Raw genomic sequence first — 22,628 nt, 5'->3', positions numbered from 1 at the left:
GCACAACCAAATGGGTTACGTGTCGAATAATGTAAAATTCTTCACAGCGAAAGGGGCGAATCTTCACTTTTTGTTTACTTTATATTTGAGTGAGGAATAAGAGTATAATGAAAGTAGATAAGGAGAAAAAAGTCCTTATAGACCTTATCTAGTCGATTTTGAAATTGCAATCAAAAAGTCAGATGCCCTTTAAACAGTCTGTATCCTTGGGGATTCTGCCAAATCCCTACTTGAAAACATGACCAACCTATGGCCATTTCTCTTAAAAGGACCCTAACCACTGAATCGTCCATATCTTGGTTATTTCAAGGACAATCTTAATAGTCGTTGGCCAAAAAATAGTCCACATCTTTCCGATTCAGACTGTGCAAAGGACGAAAGTCCAAAAGACATTTGTCTTGTAGCTCAGGTCAAAACTCGGCCATAATAAGTTTTATAGACAAATTTGCTAACACAAAATAGCCTACATCAAAGGGCATCACGATCGTCTAAGTATCTTAGCTAATTTTCAATAATACCAGAATATGAAATTTTACCAAGTCCATGATGCTTAGATGACCCCCTAGTTTTTTGATGCAGATCGATGCAGCGAGCCTATACGAACCCAACGCACCAATTCTTTTGAAAATACGCAAGGACATTGCCGAGTTATATCCTATTTTCTTTTCTTATAATGCCCTTATATCGTTTTTGATTTGTATTGTTTAAATGTGTATTTATCTTTACAGAGTGACATTGTAAGGACAGGAATCGATTCTAATTACTTCCAAGGATTTTTTTTCCAGTATCTGACGATATATATATACTCCAGATATATTTATTTAAGACTTAAAAAGACAGAACGTCTTTATTATTTTTAATTTTAAGCAAATTAAACAATAAACAGAAATATTAAAAATGTAAGCAAAAAAAAATAAACGATTAAAAAACTGAACAATTTTCTGTATTTTTTAATTCCAAGGGTAATTTTGTTGAAAAATTAAAAGAAAATCATCGAGGGAAAAATTCTATTGCATACCCACACAGGGCTTCTGTTGCCAGTCGCTGGCTGTAGATATTTCTTATCAAATTTAGATAAAATACCAGGCGAACAGAAATGCCCAGAAAGCCGACAAAAAATTTCAGCGGATACAAATTTCATTGTATACCCGAAAGGAACGCCGACGTCGGCGGCTGGGTGACGGTACTAAAATTCGACTGAAATACCAGGCGAACAGAAATGCTCAGAAAGTCGACGAATATTTTTGAATATAAAATATCGTTACATACCCAAAAGGGCAGAAATGTTACTCATTTAATGAGTGCTGTAAGGACGGCTGGTAAGTAACAGCTGTAAAATGAGTACTTTCAAGACGGCTGTTAATTAGCAGGGCATGTAAAATAAGCGCTACTTAAGAGGCTGTTTAGCAACATTTCATGTAAATGGGGTACTGAAAAGACGGCTGCAGCCGTAACTCTTGTACAATGGCAAGCATATACACATGCTTGGACCACTGAGCAATAAGCAAAAACAAAACTCCATTAGAGCGCGGTGCATATGTATATACGTATGTAGATCTGTATGTATATATGTATGTAGATAACGGAAATCGGCAAATAAGTGCATAGGTATGTATGTGTATTGCGTACACGACTTTTGCTGTCGTTTATCGCCCCACACAAGACCTGCTCTATTTTTCTGTTCGTTTTATTGGTTTGCTTTGCTCTGCTCGTGAGTTAATGTTGACAACAGTAGACAATTTGACATGCTGCAAAAAAAAAACTATACATATTCAAGCAGGCAAAATTGGCAATCGTAGAGATATTGGGCTTTTAAATACAAATTGCTAAATGAGCAGAATTTGGATTAGAATTTAGAATAATTGGGATTCTTTTTAAAGTATATTTAAATAATATTTTATGTATTGATTTGTATCAAGTTTTACTGAACACACTTAAAAGAATTTTTAATTGGCAATTGGCTAATTTGATGGATTTTCCAGACAGTTTGTTCATAATTAAAAAAAAAATTACTATTTGTATTTGTTTTTTCATTGGTTTCAACGGGTTTTTATCAGTTTTATTATACTGATAAAAATTCTTTCTAATCGTACTAGTTTATTCGTTTAAAAATTTGCCGTATAGTACTTAGAGTTTCAACCGTAAATATTTTTGTTGGCTTTGAGAACGAAAAAATGTTATTGAATATTTAGGTTTTCTTCTCAGGTTAAAAAAGTACGAGCTTTGTTTTGTTTATATAAGAATAAGATATTAAGAGCTCTGGTTGATTATTTTTTCAAACAATTGTGCTAGGTAAACACGAGCAGTAAATACTTGATTTGTGTGAGTGAACGTTTTTTCTAAAACCATTCACACGAAAATAATGGATTTGTTGTTATCCATATTTTTGCTTACAAAACTGTGGTTACAGTCGTTGGGTTTGTCGGATTTAAAAAAAGAAAAGTTGAATTGAAAACGAACAGAACTACAAGGCCTGTCGAAGCAATGTTATTGTTTTTGATTTGTATACATCGACATTTTTGGAGCGACAACGGTCAATGATGTACAACAAATGGTAAAGCCAGCCATTCAAAAGCCGCATAAAACCCATTCAAGGCTCGCTTTACACACGGCAAATGTGAGTCGCATGACCCACTAAAAAGGGGACTAACTCCCCCGCTTTTAAATGCACTCGCAGCACAAATGGCGGCCACATGCTGTGTGGCTATAAAACGGTGTATCAAATATTTACAGCTACACACAACCGCATTTACAGGTATTTATAGGTCTGTGTGGCTATAAATTTGCCTGCCAAATGCAGAACGAAAACCATTTAAAAATTCATTTTCAGTGCAACGAGGCCAAATGCACGTAGAGAAGACATATTGCAAATGTGTTTTAATTAAAATCAAATCCCCACCGACGCCCCATACATATACATATATACATATACATATATACTCACCCAAGCTCCACATGTCAATGGCGGTGCCATATTGCAGACCCAGTATCACCTCCGGGGAGCGATAGAATCTCGATTGTATATAGGTATAGATTTTGCGATCCACATAGCACGAGCTGCCAAAATCGATGACTTTTATTGAGCTGCTGCCGCGTTGTTTCAGCAAAATGTTTTCCTAGTTTTTCAAAAATGGAAAATTACATTCAATAACTTCATAAGATTGTTTGTATACAAATGATGTTCAACTTACCGGCTTGAGATCACAGTGTATGATATTCTCCTTGTAGAGCAAACGCAGGCATTTCACAATCGAATTGCAGAAGCGTCGTATGAGACTCATGCTGAAACCATTATAGTTATTCTTCTTGATCAGCTCGTACAGATTGAGACTGCAATTAGAAAGAGAGAGAGAGAAAGAGAGAGAGAGAAAAACTTCGATTAAAACAACAGTTTATACAAAATATGACTCAGCGCAAGCCCCAATCAATTCTTTTCGGTCTCCAGTAAAAAAGACGCCTCACAAATGCCGGCCGCTTAAAGCCCACATAACGATAAAAAATAACATGCATTGAATTAATTTGCATTGCATGTCGCACACAAATTTGGATATATGACGATAACGGGCAACAACAAGCACAACGACAACAATTTGGACTGTGGGGCAAATAATGTCAAAATAGGGGAAAATATAATGCCTAACAAAACAACAAATTTAAACATAATGCCAATACAGGTCAAGAAGTATATTCCCGTTCTAAATATGATAAACTTATTCTTAAAAATAGTTGTCAACTATTTCCCATAGAAAAGTAATATATAATCTAAAGTCACAGTTGGAAAGTCGCGGAGATATTTAAATGTAAAGCTATTTATATAAAATATTTTTAGGTTTTTAAAAAACGCTTAAGATTCGTATACCGAATTTAAATTTATAAGGAAATGCTTTAAAAGCAATTATTTTCCATAGAAAATTAAAATATTCAAAACTCACAGTTGGAAAGTCAAAATTTAAATGCAAAATTTAAATGTAAATTAACTTATATATTTATTATTAGTATTTATTTTTGTCCAAGATTCCTAGTAACAACTTTTGATTGAAATAAAATAAATCTAAGCTCATTAATTAATAGGGTCCTGCTTTGGCACTAAATTTCAATTTCATTCGATTCACTAATTAAACAGGTTCTGCACATTTGTTGATAATATTATTTAAGGTGTTGAATAAATTCACATTGCTCGTTATTGGGCAATTTCTCATTTCAGTTTTTTCTTGCAAATTCCACATCTTATCCCACTGTAAATGCCATTTCCCTTGCAACTATCTCTGTGTCAACCCGTTTGCTATTTTCGTTTGCATTTTGAACAAACATATATTTATTTGTTTTTTTTTTTTACTTTTTCGATTTTCAGCTTTTGCGATTAATTAACTGATAAGAGGGAAGTTTTTAGTTCTGTTTTTATTTTTGGCCAATGTCATTGCAACCACAAGTTATATATATATATTTATTTTATTTGGGTTGGGGTTCCGTTTGGGTCAACACAATTTCCCGCCAAGTGCTGCTCAAGTTTTGTCAATTTTTTTGATGTCTGTCAGCTTTCGGGACTTCTCATTGTGATTGATGAGTTTTTGGCAGTCCACACGTTATCAGCAAATACCCCTACCCCCTCTCTGCTTATGAACCGCCCTCAGCCACCTTTTGACACACATTTTCTGTGCTCACATATTATTTGATATGCTAGCAGCTGGGTCCATTTATTGAACTTGCTGACCGCACGCACACACAGTTTTTGCCGTCATTTCGGTTTCCGCTTCCGTTTCCGTTTGCCCCTTGCCAGAGCCATATAAGCTCTTAGCATGTATTTGCCTGAACGATGTTATCTTCTCAGAATGCCATCAATAACTCCATCAGCAGCTCGACAGTTGAGCTGCTGTGACATGCACTTATTAGATGCTCTGACCTAGAAAGATGTCAGCCAGAGAATGCCAATGCCAGGACATTCGTGTGTGTATGTGTGTGCATTGGAGCTCGTTGGTATATTCCAAAGAAATTTCAGCCAAAGTTAAATTAAGTACAGGAACTCGCTACTCAGGCAAGAATACTATGAAAAAAATATCAAGGACATGCTGCACGAAAAGCGAGTAAAAAGTATTCATCTCTACATCCATCATCAAACTGTCACATGCCAAGTTGAATACACAGAGAGAAAAATAAACACAAGAACTGTGATAGTTAATTTAAACCCGTAAAACTGCGCCAAATATATGAATTTAAGTAACTTGTTGTCTAAATTTCAGACCTTTTTCGCTTTTAAAGCTACAATTCAGTTTCAGCACTTAGTTGCCCAAACAATATAAAAGGATTTATGAGGTTTTTGTTTGTAAAAATAAATGTGATAGCAAATTTCAATCCAAGTTGTACATAATTTGTTCAATTAAAGATTTGTTACATTTTTTCCCAATTCCAATTGGATGCCAGTTAAAAAGCGGCAACAAATTAAAACTGAATGGCATACGGAATTACAATCGGAGGAATATTAATGAATTAATCAATTTTCAATCTTTGAAAATTTAGATGCAAATTAAAAGAAGGGAAAAGGGCATACTGAGTTAAAAAGGGGCAGAAACTACAAAAATCAACTCGGAACTATAAACATTTTGCTTTTAAAATCTGTTTATGATCACGAATTTCAAAAGTTTAGGAGAGAAGGTCATTTAAAGAATTTTTAAAGGTTTCGCCAAATAATTTTGTAAGACTTAGAAGCCACTTAAAAAGGGGCATGTAAAAATTGATGCAACTATATAATTTTTTTTTTTTTTTTTTTTAAGTTTTTCTCTTGAAAAAGGTTCAGAAGTTTTAATTGAAGTGGTAGGCCATTAGTAAAATTAAAATGATTATTAGAATGATTAGTCATGGGCATTTACATTTTTTTTACAGTATTGCAAGGGATTTAGATTAAAAAATTGAAGATGTAATAAAGATGCCCCCTTTAAAGACTTTGTATAAATGTTTAGCTGTTGTTATTAGCTACCAAGCCCTTGCTGAATTTGGAGCACACTTAAATAATAATCCGCCTCTCACATTAATTATGATGAGTGCTGCAAGCTATGCGAAAAGCTCATGACATGTTCAACATGCTCTTGTTATCGGCTAATCCAATAAAGTAACGTACGTTGCCTTAGGCTGCCAAGGCATTAGGTCTCCTCTTAAATCCTCCGTTAAGAGCTGTTAACGATGTGTAAAAGCCGGCTCAGTTTATTGGTTTAAGCTGCGGCCCTGACTCTCAGCAGAGAAAAATAAAAGAATATGACAAAGGACTGTCGCAATGCACGAGGCAAGTTTAAGGCAGCCAGAAAGGTCACGGGGTATTTGGCTTTGAGTCACATTTAAAGTGTTGTGTTGGCCTTTTAAAGGCGTTTTGGCCAAAAATGTATTGATTGACAAAGAGGCGCATAACAAACCAATAAGAAAATCATCAAAATGTCATAATTTCAATCGAGCGGGCCCAGAAAACGGCTAGAGTTCTGTGTCAAAATGGCATATTATAACTGCATTATGACATGCCACATGCCGTCGATGACACGGCCAATGTCAAGAGAGAGACAAACAGTGAAAAAGACTGACAGAAAGAGAGAGAGAGAGAGGGAGCGGAAGAACAAGACAGCGACAGTTGTTGTTCGTGAACTTGAAAACTGCTGTTTTCTCTGGCTATTTGGCTTTTTTTTGTCGTTTTGATGATTTGATTGATTTGCCAGCTGCTTGCAACATGCAACGTAATGCAATGTAACGAGCCACTAATGCAGGCATTTAGCGCACCAAGCAAAATAACTATCACACATATATATGCCCGAAATAGTAACAAAAAATCTATTGTCTAACCAATCAGCTTGGTACGGGTAACGCCCCCTATAAACAACTAGACAACATAAACTTGCGAAGCTTCTATTTTTACACTTGCAGCATAAAACACGTTTCGTTGCCTACTTCTTTGAGCCCTGTCAATTGGACACAAAATGAATTCGTTTTCCAACGCCAAATGGTGTCAACAAAGTTGAAATGATATTGGCTTGCCGCCTGTGGAGAGAAAGTGAAAAGTTGGCCGGAAAAAATCGTCCAAATTGATTGACAGTCAAGCGGAAATAGCAGCTGGCGACAGTTTGAGGAACGAAAGCACAAATTTACAAACAAAAAGGGGTTATAATAATTAAAAATAATTGTTAATAAAATTTAGACAAATAGTGAAGATACAAAATTAAATAAAAAGCTTTGCTGAATTTACAGTTTGACTCGAAAAAGTTGTGCAAGCTAAAAAGTGCAAGCAATTTTTCCATCTCAAAATAAATAACTTCCTTAAAACTTCCTTATCCTGATCAATTTAATCTCGATAAAGAAATGAATAGAAAAGTTATGTAGAGTTCAAAAGCATCTAACTCGAAAGCTTTTCAAGTCCAAATATTATACGAATTCAATTTTAATTTAAAATAAAGAAACAAATTATGCTTATAGCGCATGGGCCTTTTATCCCAATTGACTGCTTGATTCCCCAGTAAACCATTTTTAAATATCCATAAATAAGTTAGCTTATGATTAAGCGGATTAAGTCCATAAAGTGAACCCTGTTTTTGCTCTCTGTTCTTGGTTCTTGGTTTACTAATTAATGATGCTGTCCCTGGTTAGGTAACCATGACCTTGATTTGGTTGGGCTAGGCGCCGACTGTCACGACGTCTGAAGGCCACACTTCCATACAGATTTATATGCCACTCGCATTTTAATTAGCGCGAGGCATTTTGCTGTCCTTTGTTGGTTAGCGCAGCCTGACACAAAGTCAAAGCATGGCAAAATAAATACTAGATATTAAATATTTAAAGAAATGGCTGCTGCTGCAGTCGAATAAAATACATGATAAATGACTTATGGCCTTGGCCAACGCTTGAATAGAGTACACTGAGAGAAAGCCCAAAGAATTCTGCGCCTCAATCAAAAAGAAACTTCGTTGGACCCTGGCCGAGGTTTTTGTTTCTTAATATAATTAAATAAATACTAGAACCTAAATATGGTACTTAATTTAATTTTTTGTAAATTAAAATCTGAAAACTCTTTTAATAAGTTGCTTAAATATAACCAATTTTTTTAACATATTATAATATAATGTAATTTTGATAAATTGCAATACATAAATAAGGATATTCAATACCTTTTAAATGAAATTAAAAAAATATATATATATATATTATTTATAAGAGCAACTTTATATAAATAATTAACAAAAATATTCATAATTAATTTTATTTATAATCGCATCTCTGAGCGTTTTCTCTCAGCGTACACTTTACACTCCTTACACTCTCTAGGATCTCTTTATATATGCATCTCTATTTTCGTTGGCGAATAACCAGCTTAATGCCTGGCAAATGTCAATTAGCGGTAATTACTGTGCCACGGCACGACATAATAATAGTAACAATAATAACCGACATCAACAACAATATCAAGAGCAAACAACAGCTGTCAGCGTGGGCTTCAATATACACTGTATATATATATGAATATATATATATAAACGCAATGTTAACCAAGCCCACGCCCACAACCACGCCCATGCTGTAGTTCCCACTTTATGCTAGTAACTCAATCCCCAGCTGTTCAGTTCCTTCGCACAGCTCTCTCCACAAATTGCAATCTACACGCTAAGTGCAAAAATTAATTTAAAAGAAAAACCTTTTGCAGGACGTTGCTCATTTGCATATAGACCAAAAGGGTGTGGGATCTGCCCTTTGCAGCGCTGTGCATGCTGTGCTTTTTAATTAAAAATTACGGAATATCCTCCGACTTGGACAATTACAAGGCTGTTGACAGCATCAGACATGTATATAGATAGAATGCACATCGGTTTGGGGTTTTAAGTGCACGAAAGTAGCTACCAAAATGTTCTTACTTGGCATTTTTTAACTGAAAGCGTAGTTTGCTTAGCTTGACATCATTTTAAAGCTTACACTGCTCAGCTTTCAAGAACTTAAAGCTCGACTATAGTTAAGTCGTTTTCGATTTTTAGATTATTCAGAAAGCACAATAGAAGAATTGCTGATACTAAAAGAGTTTCTAGCAATTCATGCATTCAGCTTTAATCAAACTTTCCGTTTTAAGCAAGCTTTTAGCTTTAAGCAGCTTTCATCTTTAATCAAGCGTTCAGCTTCAAGAAAGCTTCCAGATTTAAATAACTAAATCAAAGCTTTTATTTGATTTAAATGTTATTAATAAAAATTAAATATTTGTATTTTTATCCCTAATTATGTTTGTTTAATTGAGTGTTGGCTTAAAGCTCCTGTCGTTAGTTTAAAAGCAACATGCTTAGCTTTGTGTACAGCAAAATCGACAGCTCATCTAGATAAAGCAATGATTATATCATCATGAGCTGAGCAAATTGAAATAAATTCCAGACTGAGCAACAACAGGGCACAGAAAAAGAGCTGGCTGCTGATGCTAGAGGAGGGGGCAACTCTCCAGCAGATTTTGGCCAAAAATTTATGACCCTGACACCCACACACCAAACACGCCAAACACACACACTCAGACCCAAACTTGGCCATGACAACATCATTTTGGCAACGTCAACTACACAATATGCTGCATAGTTATGGCGCTCAGTGTGACCATATCTTATGTGCCGCTGTCGACTGTCGACTGTCTTTGGCAGTTTTGGCAGCTCATTTTATCGCTGTCGCAGTAAATTACGTGCCCCATTATATCCCTCAGAGCTGTGGCAAATGCCCGTCTTGTGGCAAGGGACAACAACTAGACTATGTTGCAGGTGGAAACAGCTAGGTAAAAAATATGTGCTGCGGTCTGTCCGACTGTCTGTCAGGGCAGACCTTGTCCTTTAGACAATTTACGCGCTCTGAACGTGCTCTGGCGGGCTCTGATCCACGCCCAGCTTTGATGAGCTCTAAGTGTTACATGGCTTATGTCACATATTTGCACAACCCTCTACTCCACTTTTTTTTAATGTACTCTGCAAATTTTCAGCGTTTTTCGAAGTGGAAAAACTGCTAATTAGCTAATCAGCTTGCGGTACTCACAGTTTCGGATTTAACCCACATATGTAAAATCACAATTAGCGAAGGTTGAAAGCATAAAGTGCATAAATTCTAAATAAATGGAGAGTTCTGAGGAAAAAGAGCTTTTGCTGTTAATTAAAACGTGTTTAACTCAATTGAATGGATGCGATGTGTAGTTAGATGTTCTGTTGAGAAGTCCCCTCAACAGAACATTTTTGATAAATTATTTTATTTAGGGCTTAATATAATTAGCCATTTACTATTTTGGTCTACATTTGCGCCCCTAGAGTCTGCCTTGATATCACAACTAGCATTTGTGGCTCTATTTCCGACTCTTAACCAACCGCTAATCCACTCAGCGAACTAACTCAATTTGCGAGTTTCTACCAAAGAAGAAAAACAAATTAACATGGAAAATTCAATTGCGTGCACGTAAATTTAATTACGTAAAACTTGGCCACACAATTTGTTTACTCGTTCACAACAAACTTTAAAGTTGTCAGAGGGGGGGGCGGAGATGGGGAAAGTTGTCAATGCAGCACCCCAACCCTCGGCTAACCCAATCCCTCTCAATACACCAGTTCCATGGTCAGAACTTTCTTCAAACTTCTCTTTGGGGCAAAAACAAGAAGAAGACGCAAAGTGCGCACTCGAAAAGCGATTTTGCGGCTAATTAGACCCCAAAAAAGGCAAAATAATTAATTAAGTTTTTGCATGGTAAAACTATTTTTTTTTTTTTTGGCGCCAGATCGATTCGTGCAGAGAAAAGCACTGCAAATCGTGGAAAACTGCCGCCAGATGGCGTGCTGTTAATCCATTTAATGAAACGAAATTAGAAAATCGCAAGCACTGCTCAAAAATGTCAACTGGGCCGGCAACTTGTGGGTCCGCAATTAAGCCAAATTAGTCGGAAATGCCAGGCAGCAGCAATGCGGGTTGCAAGGGGGCGTGGCCAAAGCGGAAACGGAAGCAAGTCAATGCCTAAAACCATGACCTTCAGCAAATACTAAAAACTTTGCTTTATACTTTTTACCTTTCGTTTTTGCACTATTTCTATTTTGTTCTTTTGTTTTTGCGCGAATATCGCGTGCCATATTTGTGTTACCAGCTGTCTAAACTTTGACATATGCAGTCGCGGCCAGTCTATGGAGAGCGGGGAGCGGGGTGCTAGGCGCGGGGCGCGTTCGCCGCACGCTCTCCTCGGCCCATGAAATCATCACCTGATAGGGGCGGCTGCCTGTCTATCAATTAGATTGCGATGTTATCGCAGGCAACAACAGGTAAATATAGCCAAACACACACACACACACACGCACAACCGCACACACACCTGCTGCACGCAGCTACATGAAGTCTACCCCGAACCGAACCGCCCCCTAGATTCAGCGGAAAGTAGGCTACAGAATATTTAAATTGAAATTGATAGCCAAGCGGCGAGCGCCTGCGGTTTGCTGTTCATACACTTCCTTTTGTTGTCAGCTGGAGTGTGTGAGCGTGGTGTGTGTGTGTTGTGTGTAGGTGGCATGCCAGCAAATTAAATATAAATTTATTTGTTTACTCGCGTCTGCTGGCACTTGCAATAAAGTGGCATTTAAATTTATGAAGCTGCGATTCTATTTTATATTATATTTTTATATCTAAAATTTTATATAATTTTAAAATCTACAACATTTTGAATTTACATATTTTATATAATTTATATAATTTAAAGAGTTCTTAAATTTTCTAGTCTCTGTGATGCAATTGAAAGTATCTTCTAATGAAAATTGTTTCTAGAACTAGGTCAGATTAAGTTGGAATTAAAAAAGTGTCTAACGGAAACACACTAGGCCTCTTCCGCTATGAATGTATAGGGAATAACCATCTGAATGGAAGTAGAAACAAATACTCGTAAGACTTAAGATTGTCCAGAAATTAAAAACGACATCTCATTAATTCTTAATTTTGAGTATTTGATATTATTGTTTTCTGTTTTCAAAACACTTTTTAAATATACAATTTTTTAAAACCCCAATGAAATATAACCATGAATGGTTATAGGGATAGTAGAGAATAATTTCAAAATTTGTTTCTTTTCTCATATGGAATTTTATATGGCGCTCAAAAGCACTCGGATTTTTTCGCAAGTAACACTGAAACATATATCCAAAGCCACCATATTATGATAAACTATTATATATTCTTTGATTGCAGTAACGGACTACATTTCTTGCTGCAGCAAACATTTGTGCCCTAAATTAAGTAAAAGAAACTGCTAGGATAAGAATTGTTCCAACAGATCTGAACGGCATTACCTGATTAATAATAATAGAAAACCCTTGTGGTGCTTTCTTTGGTTCTATTATACTAAAATATTTATATACACCCATTAATAAAGAGAATGGGTAAATCTAGACTATTGATATATTAACCGCGGTGGAACTATCAAAATAAACGCAGCTATAAAAACAATTAAAAATTATTGTTTCATAATTACGAAAACCACTTGACTTTTATGATTGCCACTCAAAGAGATTTATAAGCATAATAAAAAAACAAAATCAAAGACAAGGGCCATATGAGAGACAAACGCTGACAATATTAATATGTATTTATAATAGGCCATTTTTCTATGAGCGGCTTCTCTGGGTTGGCTTTTGGATATATTTAGCTGGGCACACATGGCCAAAGTGTTTTATTTGGGGGAGTCGTTTGGTTGCCAAGGCAAAAAGCGCAGCAGAGGATCAACGCAATGCGTGCTAGGCACTTGTCAAAGCCAAAAAGAACTCGCATGTTGGCTTATAACAAATGCGCTCTAATTGCCGCAGAGCACGCAAAGGGCAACAAAAGGAAAAAGTTGCGAATAAATTTAATTTGGCTGAATGTCAATAGAAATATGCGTGGAATATGCGTTTGTAATTGGAAAGTTATATAAGAAATACGCGAAAATGTATGCGCCGTGACAAACATTCGTCGCGGCTTTGACGTCGTCTCAGCATAATCAATTTCATAAGAAAAACCCAACCCAAGAAAAACTCGCGCAAATAACTCACCTCATTAGCTCGAAGGTGATGCACAAATGTCTACGGAAATATGTATAGTCAAGCATATGTATAACATTATGAGATCCATCTGCATCCTTTTCGCGCAGCTCGTCCAATATATTGAGCTCAACGACCGCCTGGTTGAGGAAGCGCTTCTTATTCCTTATGATCTTGATGGCCACATGAGTATTAGTCTTGTGATCGAGAGCTCTGATCACCTGGCCAAAGCTGCCCTTGCCGATCACCTCCAATATCTCGTAGCGGAAGGCTATATGGTCGTGTTCAATCTGTCGAAGGTAAGGCAAAGGCATTAGAAACTATAATTTATGTGCGCTATTTCAACTTACGATCTTGTAATTGCCATTATCATCATCATAGCCCAAGTTTGTGGTATTGGCTGTGGGGGCGGGCTTATTGTAATTCTTGCTGGCGTGCTGGCCGAAATACCAGACCTCTTTGTACACCTTCAGCTCCTCAAATTCCAGATCAGTCAAATAATTGCGATATTTCTTAACGAGCTCTAAATTGGATAATAAAACAATATACATAAATCGATAAGTTAATGAATAATGAAAATAATATATAAGGGTTAAATTTGTACTAAGCTATTTGTATTCGTATTCTCTTGATATTATCAATGGCAAAAATTATATAAATAAAAATTAAACATAAAAATCAGAAACATTTTTAGTTGATGAATATAAAGTGTGCAGAATTTTTACTTTTAAAAACCATATTTTATATGAAAAACCAAAAAACTGTAATTTATTTAAAAGTCAATTTCTTTTACTATCACTCATTTTTCTCATTCTGCGCAGATGAATTCGAACTTTTCGGGCCGTGGAAACTGACCTTTGATTAGACTATTTCTTAATATTCGCAACTCCTATCTCTTGTTCCTATAAAAAGTTACACAAAAAGAAAAAAGTGAAGCGCACTTTTCGTTTTGGCATTTTCAATGAACCTTTTCGCTGTTTTAAGCGCCGAACTGCGCTAAAATGAATGCCAAAGAGCAAATGTAATTGAAAGCTAACCCATGTGGCAGATATCTGCGACCCTGACCTCGTTGCCATTTGTATATAAAATTAATTAATGCCCAGCCTTTACTCCCCCAGCCAACCGCTCCTGATGCTGTGGACCAAACTCTGAGCTCAGGGAGCGTGAGCTTTGCTAATTCGCATTGGACGCCAGCGATGCGTACAAATGCAACGCACTAAAAACCATTGCAAATGTTGACAAGAGCCAAACCCTGCCCGCGGCCAAGCCCCACCCCACTCACCTGACGGTGTCATGGGCGTGTTGCATTTGAGCTCGGCGCTGCCTGTGCTGCTGGCCGAGTTGCCGGAGCTGCCGCTGCTGCTGTTCGATTTGGTCGAGGAGCCGCGCTCGTTGCCGCTGCCGCTGTTTGTGGTCGAGCAGGAGACCGGAGAGCCCAGATTGTTGTTGCTGCCATTACCATTTTGAGTAGTTATTGACGTTGTTGTTGTCTCGTTGTTGTTGTTGTTGTTGTTGTTATTACTGTTGCTGTTGCCATTGTTGTTCATGTGTCCGTCGAGGCGACGTCCCACATTGCACAGCTGTGGCATGTCCAGGCGCGAGCCGGACAGACGCACATCGCGTCGCAGCTTCTCGTTGTCCAATTGTATCTGTTTGAGGTTTGGGTAAAAAGTTGTAAAATCTTTAATAAATAATAAAAGTGTTTAGTAATATTTTCAGAGAGGACACAATTCATCGAACTATAAACATTTATTACATTATTGAATAATATTCATATTTCATTAAAGTCAGTTTAAAGACCTATGCCTGGCTCTGGCAGTGCTTTTATCAACTGAAATGCATTTCAAAACAAATTGTTATTAAAATGTTGTAGCATACTTTACAGCTGCCCTAAAAAAGTCAATTTCCTCCAAATTACACTGCATACTTTATTGAGCCTATCTATGCGGCATGGCTGCAAATCTCACAACATCTGCATACAATTTCGTGTACTGCATCATTTAGGCAACATAGATATATAAAAACATATATTCAAAGTATAGTAAAAGCACAATAATAATTTATTTAAAATACTATTAAGCCTAATTTGAATATACTAAAATTAATTGCTAATATTTATTTAATTTTAATTGAGGCACATTTGCCTAATCTATTCAGCATAAGGTCATATCTGTTCTCTAAAGTCTTCACCTTTCACATCTTCAGTATTCTGATTTATTTCTAGGCAACTATTACTTCCTTAATGTAACTTATTTAAGCTTCGAATTTTATTTCTTCTAAGAAAATAACATTTTTTTTTTCAGTTGGCTATAATGCCACCATCCATCACCTAAGTTATTTTACATCTTACACTTTACCTGTCACATCCCGATTATTCTAACTTTTTCCTAAGCATCTGCTATACCATTATAAAACTCTCTTAGCCTCTCATTTTTATTTCTTGCATTATAATAAAAGTGCACATGTTTTGTTTATATTCGGAGAGCTGTTTTTCCATCTACCATTACCTCAGCTATTTTAAATCGTACTCTGTACTTTCTTTAATGTTAAATGTTATCAAAATATTCCCCTAAACTCTAGAAATCAATGCTCCAAAATCTTACAATAAATCACCTTTCTCGCTCTTAACTAACTTCCCCCCATTGCTCTCTCTTCAATTCTCTAAAACTTACCGGCATTTCACATCGATCCAACATCGTTTTGAGTTATGTTTGTGAGTGTGTATGGCGTGTGTGTGAGTGGCGGTGTGTGTGGGAGTTGACTTTCCAATGTTATCCAAAATGGCACAGTGAGTGCTGTCGACACAGGGTGGTGCTTAGTGGTTGGTTGTTCTTATGGAACCGGCCAAAAAGAATTATTATTGATAACCAGCTGTTGGGCAATGTGTCTGCGGGCCGCACAACATTTGTGTTGATGTTCTTCTTGTTGCTATTGTGGGGCAACTCTGCAAAGAAAGCAAATCGAAAGGAAATTTTGTAAGTTAGATATCAAATACGATATAAACACATTAATATATATGCTAAACTCTACGGACAATGCCACTTAAACCCTTGACTTTAACCCTTGACGTGCGGCGGAACCAGCTGACGGTAACTAACCACAGTAGGCATAACAGACATATATATATATATTTATATATCTATACTGAATAGTCGATGTGCATTCCAAGTACGCACCATAAATAAAATGGAAATGTCCCCTCTTAAAAACCCCAAAAAAGGGGAAAGAAATGTGTCGAAAATTCCGAATGGCAAATACCCTGTAGAAGTTGAATCTTGCTGTGCATCTTTCTGTTACAGTCTTAAAAAATACTAAGTTCTTATTTTTTAGGATTTTAGAATTTACAAGAAACCAAATTGTATGACTCTAGTTTCAGAAATAAGCTCAATAAACGAGGCTATAAATCAAGGCTTATCGATCTAATAAAACCCTCGAGTTCTGACCAGATTATCAAGCTGGTTACGAATACACCATATTGTCGTGCATGCCATCTTACCCATTGTCAATGGGTATAATGCACAACAAACAAAACAAAAATCAACGCCATGTCAAGACATAACCATAACTAACTCAAAGCCTAAAAGCCCCCCAAAAGAACTCGAATGTCAGTCAACGGCATTTAGCAGTTTTCATTGTCAAGGCGGCGTTTGTCGGCAAATCATCAAGAGGCCCAAAACTTTATTAATATTTGTTGGGTACGAAGGGTGTAGTTCCGTGTAGTTAAGAACTCTTGCCTCTTTCTATGCACTTGTAGGCCATAACATAACCAGGCACAACTACCTTACACTTCCCTTGCAGCTTGGTAACCAAAAAGTCATGACCAATTATTGGCTTTTTGTGTGCGCGTCTGCTTGCTGCCCTTTTTCCTGGCTGCATTTCGTAGTGAGCGGCAGGCACAGGGCAGACAGTCAGTCATTTGGCTTTGCATTCAGTGGCATGCATAATAATCCTAACCCTTTTTCTTGGAAGGGTCACAACAAACCCTCCTTTTGCGAGTGCTGCAAAAGTTTGCTGTGCTGCACAAGTTAGCCTATGAATAGCAACATAATGAGTTAACCAGTAAGTCGAGCACACTGAGCGAAATAACTAATCACTATTTATAAAAGATAATTTTGGAAATTAGTCTAAATTTATAATAATAATATATCACAATTAATTAAATTAAAAAAATGACCGGGTTGATAGTTTTAGCGCTCTTTCTTTTTAGTTTGCTTTTCTTTTCTTTTTTATTTGTTACTTTATTCACATTTTGACATTTTGCAACCATTTTTCATCTAGTTTTCAAATAAGTTTTCAAGAACTGCGAAAATAAATGGTTTTATTTTTCCTGCATTGTCTAGAATCTTTATACTTTGCTTCTTTTATTAAATACTAGTCAATTTTATTTTTTGCCATAAAAACCCTTTTCTTAATAGGAATTAATTTTATGTAAGCTCTTAAAAACTGCAGGAGTTTTTATTTTTCCAATATTCTCCTAAAGCTTTATTCATTGCATTTTTATCAAATACTAGTCTTTATTTTTTATTATTGTCAGCCAAGGCTATTCTTATACTGCTTAGTTTTTTATATTAATTCCAAGCTGCAAGAAATAAAACACTACATTTCCTTATACTTAGCATTTCTTAAATTAAATACGGTTCTTTATTGGTATTTTGTCATTGAAACCTTGTCCCAACCTCTTTATTCCAAGTCTTAGCTCACCTAATCTCCTGTTATATAATACTTCTTAAGCTAGCCAACTTTTTGCAGTGTAGTTAACTGTTTGCCACATTTCAAGGTGCCATTGTGAGAGTTCCCAGCAAAACTTGTCTACTTCCTATGTTTAATCTTTAGCTTTTAGCTTTTGCTTTTTTTTATTACATTTTCTTATATTTTTTTCTTATATATTTTGACGTGCCCTGCGAAAATTTATTGGCTTTTAAAAAGTTTTCTGTCATAAAATCATAATTTACAGCATTCGTTTTCCACGCTGACTTTTGGATCAACTTGACAGTTGTTATGGCATCAGTGGGAGTTGAGGGTTAGCATTTTGTTTCTCTCGACTTTTCTTCGACTTTTTCTCGTGTGTTTTGCAATGTATTTGAAATTGTTTTTTTTTTTATTTTTTTATTTTTGGTGTCTCTTCTTGCTTTTTGGTGGGTGAACTTAACAGCTGACTATTAAATTGTTTTTTTTTGTAAGTTCGTCATCGTTTCGTGGAGCCTGTCATTAAATGCAGTTTTCTGAGCTGGTTTATTTCAGTGGCTTTTTGCAATTTCTTATAAAGAAAGCGTCGAGTTGGGCAACAGCAGCAGAAAAGAGCAAATGGCATATGGCATATGCCAAGTCTTGTTGAGTTTCACGTTGTCTGCCGTAATTTGATAAGCGAAAGTTTTTTGAACTCTGCGCTGGGAGAGATACAAGTCAATTGCAAGGCTGTCAAATTATGACTAAAAATAGCTGTCAAAGCTATTTAGAAGGTGGGTCACATTCAAATGACAAAACAGATACAAGATACAAGATATAAAATACAATTGCTTGGGCGTTATTTAAATGTTGTGTCTTTGAGCCAAAAAACTCTTTTTGCTTTTGCTTTAACTTCAATTGATTTGATTTTTTGGACTACAATTTATTTGACATTGCTTTGACGCCCACTACTCATGAGTATTTGATTTATACGAATAAGTATTTTATGTACTCATTTGTATTTATTGTGTGCACCCATACGATATCTGCAATTTCTATGAATGCCATTGAAATTCAAATGTCAATTTCAATGTCTTTTTCCATGTTAGTTACTCAGTTACTCAGTTGTCAAGTTTACGAAGATGTGTCAGCCGCAGTTGTTTGGGTTTTTGGTGACCTTGTTAGCTTTCAAGTAGACCTCTTAGAAAATCGATCAGCTTAAATGACAGACAATTCAATTGTGCGAATTATTTAAACTTGATTCTGTTTGACTGTTTTCAATGACTCTTTTCATTTGTACTAAGTTTTTAATCTATACAATCATAATTGAATACAACAATTCAGTTTCTCTCGCACTTTCTAAAGTCTATATTTAATCTTATCCATTGCGTAACTCTTTCAACAATTTTAAACGAATTTACTTTTGCCTGCGCCCAACTGACCCAAAACATTAAAACTAAATATAAAGCCATTTATTTTAAATTTCGACGTCAAGTGTCGCAGACCCTAAGCAACAACAAAAAAAAAAAGAGAAATATATAAAACAAAAACCGTCGTTAAATTGGTCACTCAAAGTAATTGAGTCGCTTCTTTTGGAACAAACAAAAAAAAAGATTATAAAAATAAGTAAAAAACGAGAAGAAGGCAACTTTAATGGCAATAAAACTGTCAAGAAATTTATGTGCATAATTTGTCAATTTACAAGCGAGTTGTATTTTGACAAGCGCGAGAAAATCATTTCAATCAACTCCCCAAAAAGCTCAGAAATATAATAATAAAAATCATAATAATAACATTGTGCATCGTTTTTCAAGTGCATTTTGTTTGCTTAATAAATGTCAATTGCGATTGTTTTTTTTTCGCTTGCTTTCAATGAACTAAAGAAATATAAAAAAAACAAAACAACAAAACGTGACATTTAGCTGTTGACTTTTGACACTTGCAATCAGTTTTTTGGGCAGCCGGATGGAAGATTTATATACAATTTTACCGTTGACTCAGGCGAATCCGAATGAATCGCAACTATGTAAATCAACTCTTGGCTTTTTCTTCTCATTTACCACAAAAAAACCTTGCTGCAAATGTCAAACTTATCGGGGGAGTGTTGCCATTTAAATTTTCGGCTACTTGACACTTTTACAAGCTCAACTTAACAGGCAGATGTTTTGGTTCTATAGATGGGAAAATTCTTTATGGCCTTACATTACGTATGGCCCGCAGCATGTCAAGAGCTGTCCATAAGTCTATCGAAATACAGGTCTATTGTTTGATTTTGATTTATTAAAATGTTTTCTTTTGATTTTTGACGCTTCAAGTGCCACACGCCGCCAAAAGTTGTATCATGTGCATACAAAACAAATTGAAATTTTAATTATTCACATTTCTTTTATTGTTTTTTCGGACATGTACACACTTGTAGACCAGAATAACGCCGCACGAACGAGTAGGGTTTCAAAAAGGTCTTTGTGCATATTGTTGCCATCAATTTATTGATTTGTTTGGGGCCAGCTCAAAAATGGCAAGCATTTTTGACACATTGATGTTTCGGGGGTGAAAAAACAGATTATGGGCCTTTGATCTTTAGCGGTTTGTTGTAGGTGCTATAAATTTATGGCAAGTCTGAAGTGTTGATCTCAATTGAGCTGCATGCATTGTTATAAATTTATAATGACATGTTTGCAATCTGCTATAAAGTGCTATAAATTTATAGCAAGTGCGAATGTTGTACCCAATCAAGATGTTCTCATTATAACATTTATAAACATTTCTATAACATTTACATTTTGCTATAAAGCACTATAAATTTATAGCGACGAGCAAATTAAAACCAGCTCATCTGGGTATTTGCTAGTTCATTCCAAAATACTTTTGTGACGTTTCTGTGATTGCCTACTCCCTGAGCAGTCACTGTCTGTTGTCATATTTATGTCAATTTAATAGGACAGTTCACTGTGCTCGTAACGCCAGGCTAGCATGTCCAATTTTGTACTAGCTGCACATAAACAAGTCCATTTATGGCTGCGATTTGGTTGTCGAACTCATTTACATGCTTTCTATGCCCACAATAATATGCCATAATTTTAAAGCAACTGCATTTGTGCATGCAAGGCTCGAATTTCGCGCGAATTCGATAAAAAAATTTGGATCACCTAACTGGAGTTGGGCCTCCGCCCAAGCACTTACAGTTGAATGCATGTAATCTATAACTGACCCACGACAAGGGGAAATGGCACTTAATCATATGGCACACCAGGTTAAAGCGCAGCCAAATACAACATCGTTTGTCGCAAGTATTTGGCGTGGCCCAGAAAACAACGAAGGCGCCCTCAAAAAGCCGATCACAAAAATAGCTAAGAGCCGGGCCATGCCACAAAGCGACATGCTACAAACATTTTTGTGTTACATTTAATTTGGCGCAGGCACGACACATAAGTAAAATATATTTAGTTTTCATTATTGCAAGAATTTTCACTGTTCTTTATTATTATTAATATTTTGCAAAAGCAGGCCAGAAATCGCATGCCACATAACATAATTTGGTTAAGCCCAACAAAGCGTGGCAAGTGTGGCAACAGTTTTTGTGTTCTGGGCATTAACTAGTTAACTAGCTAACTAAGCGAATTGCCAGTATAATAGGCCTACACCTCTCTGCAATACCCATGCAAATGTGACCTCATAAACTATTGACCCAGTAACCCCAACCCCAAGTAATGACCTCAAGCAAAATGTCAACTAATCGCGTATAGATTTCAACAGCGACAAATGTCGAGTATCGTACGGAGCGGAAGTAGTCACCATTATGCTCGAAAGCGCTCAGCGGGAAGGGGGGAGGGAGGAGAGGAGCTGGTGGCAATTGGAGGTTGGTCAAGCGGACATAAGTCGCCCACGGCGAACTGTGCGACGAGGAGACCAGACAAGTGTTAAGCTGGAAGTATTTTATAGTAAAATATTTCCCATAAATGCCCTAATGAGAAGGTGCTATAAAAAAATAGGGTGAAATCAAAGATGATAAAGAAATTAAAATAATTTTAAAAAGATGAAAAAGTTTTTAGTTGAAGAAGAGTGTGTAAAGAAGTGTAAAAACGGTCCATAAAGTGCTATAAATTTATAGCAAAAACCAAAAAACCAGGAACGACCTAACTGTTAGCTTTGTAAAGCATTTGTAAATATTATGACACATTTACAGTGCGGATTTCGAAAAATTATTAACAGCTTAGTAGATTTTAAGAAAATTACAGAGATTGACGTCCAATATACCGCTATAAATTAAAAGCAGAGTCAAAAATCTCAGTTGGGTTTTACGAGGTACTGTAAAATTTCCATAAATTTATAGGAAGTTAGAAGTGGCTACTCCACTTATTTCTGTTGATTATAAGATTTATCTAACACCCTTTTAACGTATGTATGCTGCTATAAAGGGCTATTAATTTATGGTAAAAATAATACAAATACAAAAAAAAAATGTTTATCAATTCATTAAAGTTGTGGTATTTAAATTCAAAAGTGTATAATCTAGCATTTCCCAGTGTAGGGTATTTTACGATTTATTTTTACCCACCCAAAAAACCTGCGCCGCGCAACAGTTGTCATATGAGCACAAAAAAAAAGAAGAAAATCAACAACAATGCTAGGCGTGACACATAAACCCTAATACCGTAGCACCGCACAAAAACGTCACCCAGAAAACGGGCGACTGTCGAGAGTAAAATAAAAGCAGCCCCAGCCGCAGCACCAGCTGTAGCTGGGCGCACGTTGCGTATGTGTAATATAATTGAGCAGCAAATGGTGGTCAATGCACTAGACATGTACGGATTTCCCCAACCCGCCGAAGAGTTGGCTACCAAAACAACAATTTTAATAACTTCCGTTCTACAAACACTTTTCGAGAATCAGTTTCCCGGAGCTGAGCCGCGCGCTCAGAGTTCGGCTCTGGTGGGGTGACTGCAC

At 36.2% G+C, this 22,628-nt stretch overlaps 1 protein-coding gene across 3 annotated transcripts in view; it reads right to left on the bottom strand.

Annotated features, from left to right (window-relative positions):
- LOC115769174 (dual specificity tyrosine-phosphorylation-regulated kinase 2) overlaps positions 1-22,628 on the bottom strand; it is a 74,727-nt gene that overhangs the window by 4,867 nt on the left and 47,232 nt on the right. For all 3 annotated transcript variants that reach the window (XM_030713879.1, XM_030713881.1, XM_030713880.1), the window contains 6 exons: positions 15,689-15,960; positions 14,299-14,665; positions 13,367-13,539; positions 13,029-13,306; positions 3,192-3,330; positions 2,945-3,116 (listed from right to left, as the gene is read on the bottom strand). In XM_030713879.1, coding sequence (XP_030569739.1) covers positions 2,945-3,116; positions 3,192-3,330; positions 13,029-13,306; positions 13,367-13,539; positions 14,299-14,665; positions 15,689-15,712 — 1,153 coding nt within the window. In that variant the 5' untranslated portion in view covers positions 15,713-15,960. The remainder of the gene's footprint in view (positions 1-2,944; positions 3,117-3,191; positions 3,331-13,028; positions 13,307-13,366; positions 13,540-14,298; positions 14,666-15,688; positions 15,961-22,628) is intronic.

Source organism: Drosophila novamexicana, unplaced genomic scaffold (genome assembly GCF_003285875.2).
Source record: "Drosophila novamexicana strain 15010-1031.04,08,12 unplaced genomic scaffold, DnovRS2.1 tig00004549-arrow-arrow-pilon, whole genome shotgun sequence".
Taxonomy (NCBI): domain Eukaryota; kingdom Metazoa; phylum Arthropoda; class Insecta; order Diptera; family Drosophilidae; genus Drosophila; species Drosophila novamexicana.
Note: the sequence above shows the minus strand (reverse complement) of the source record. Positions and strands in the feature narration are given on the sequence as shown.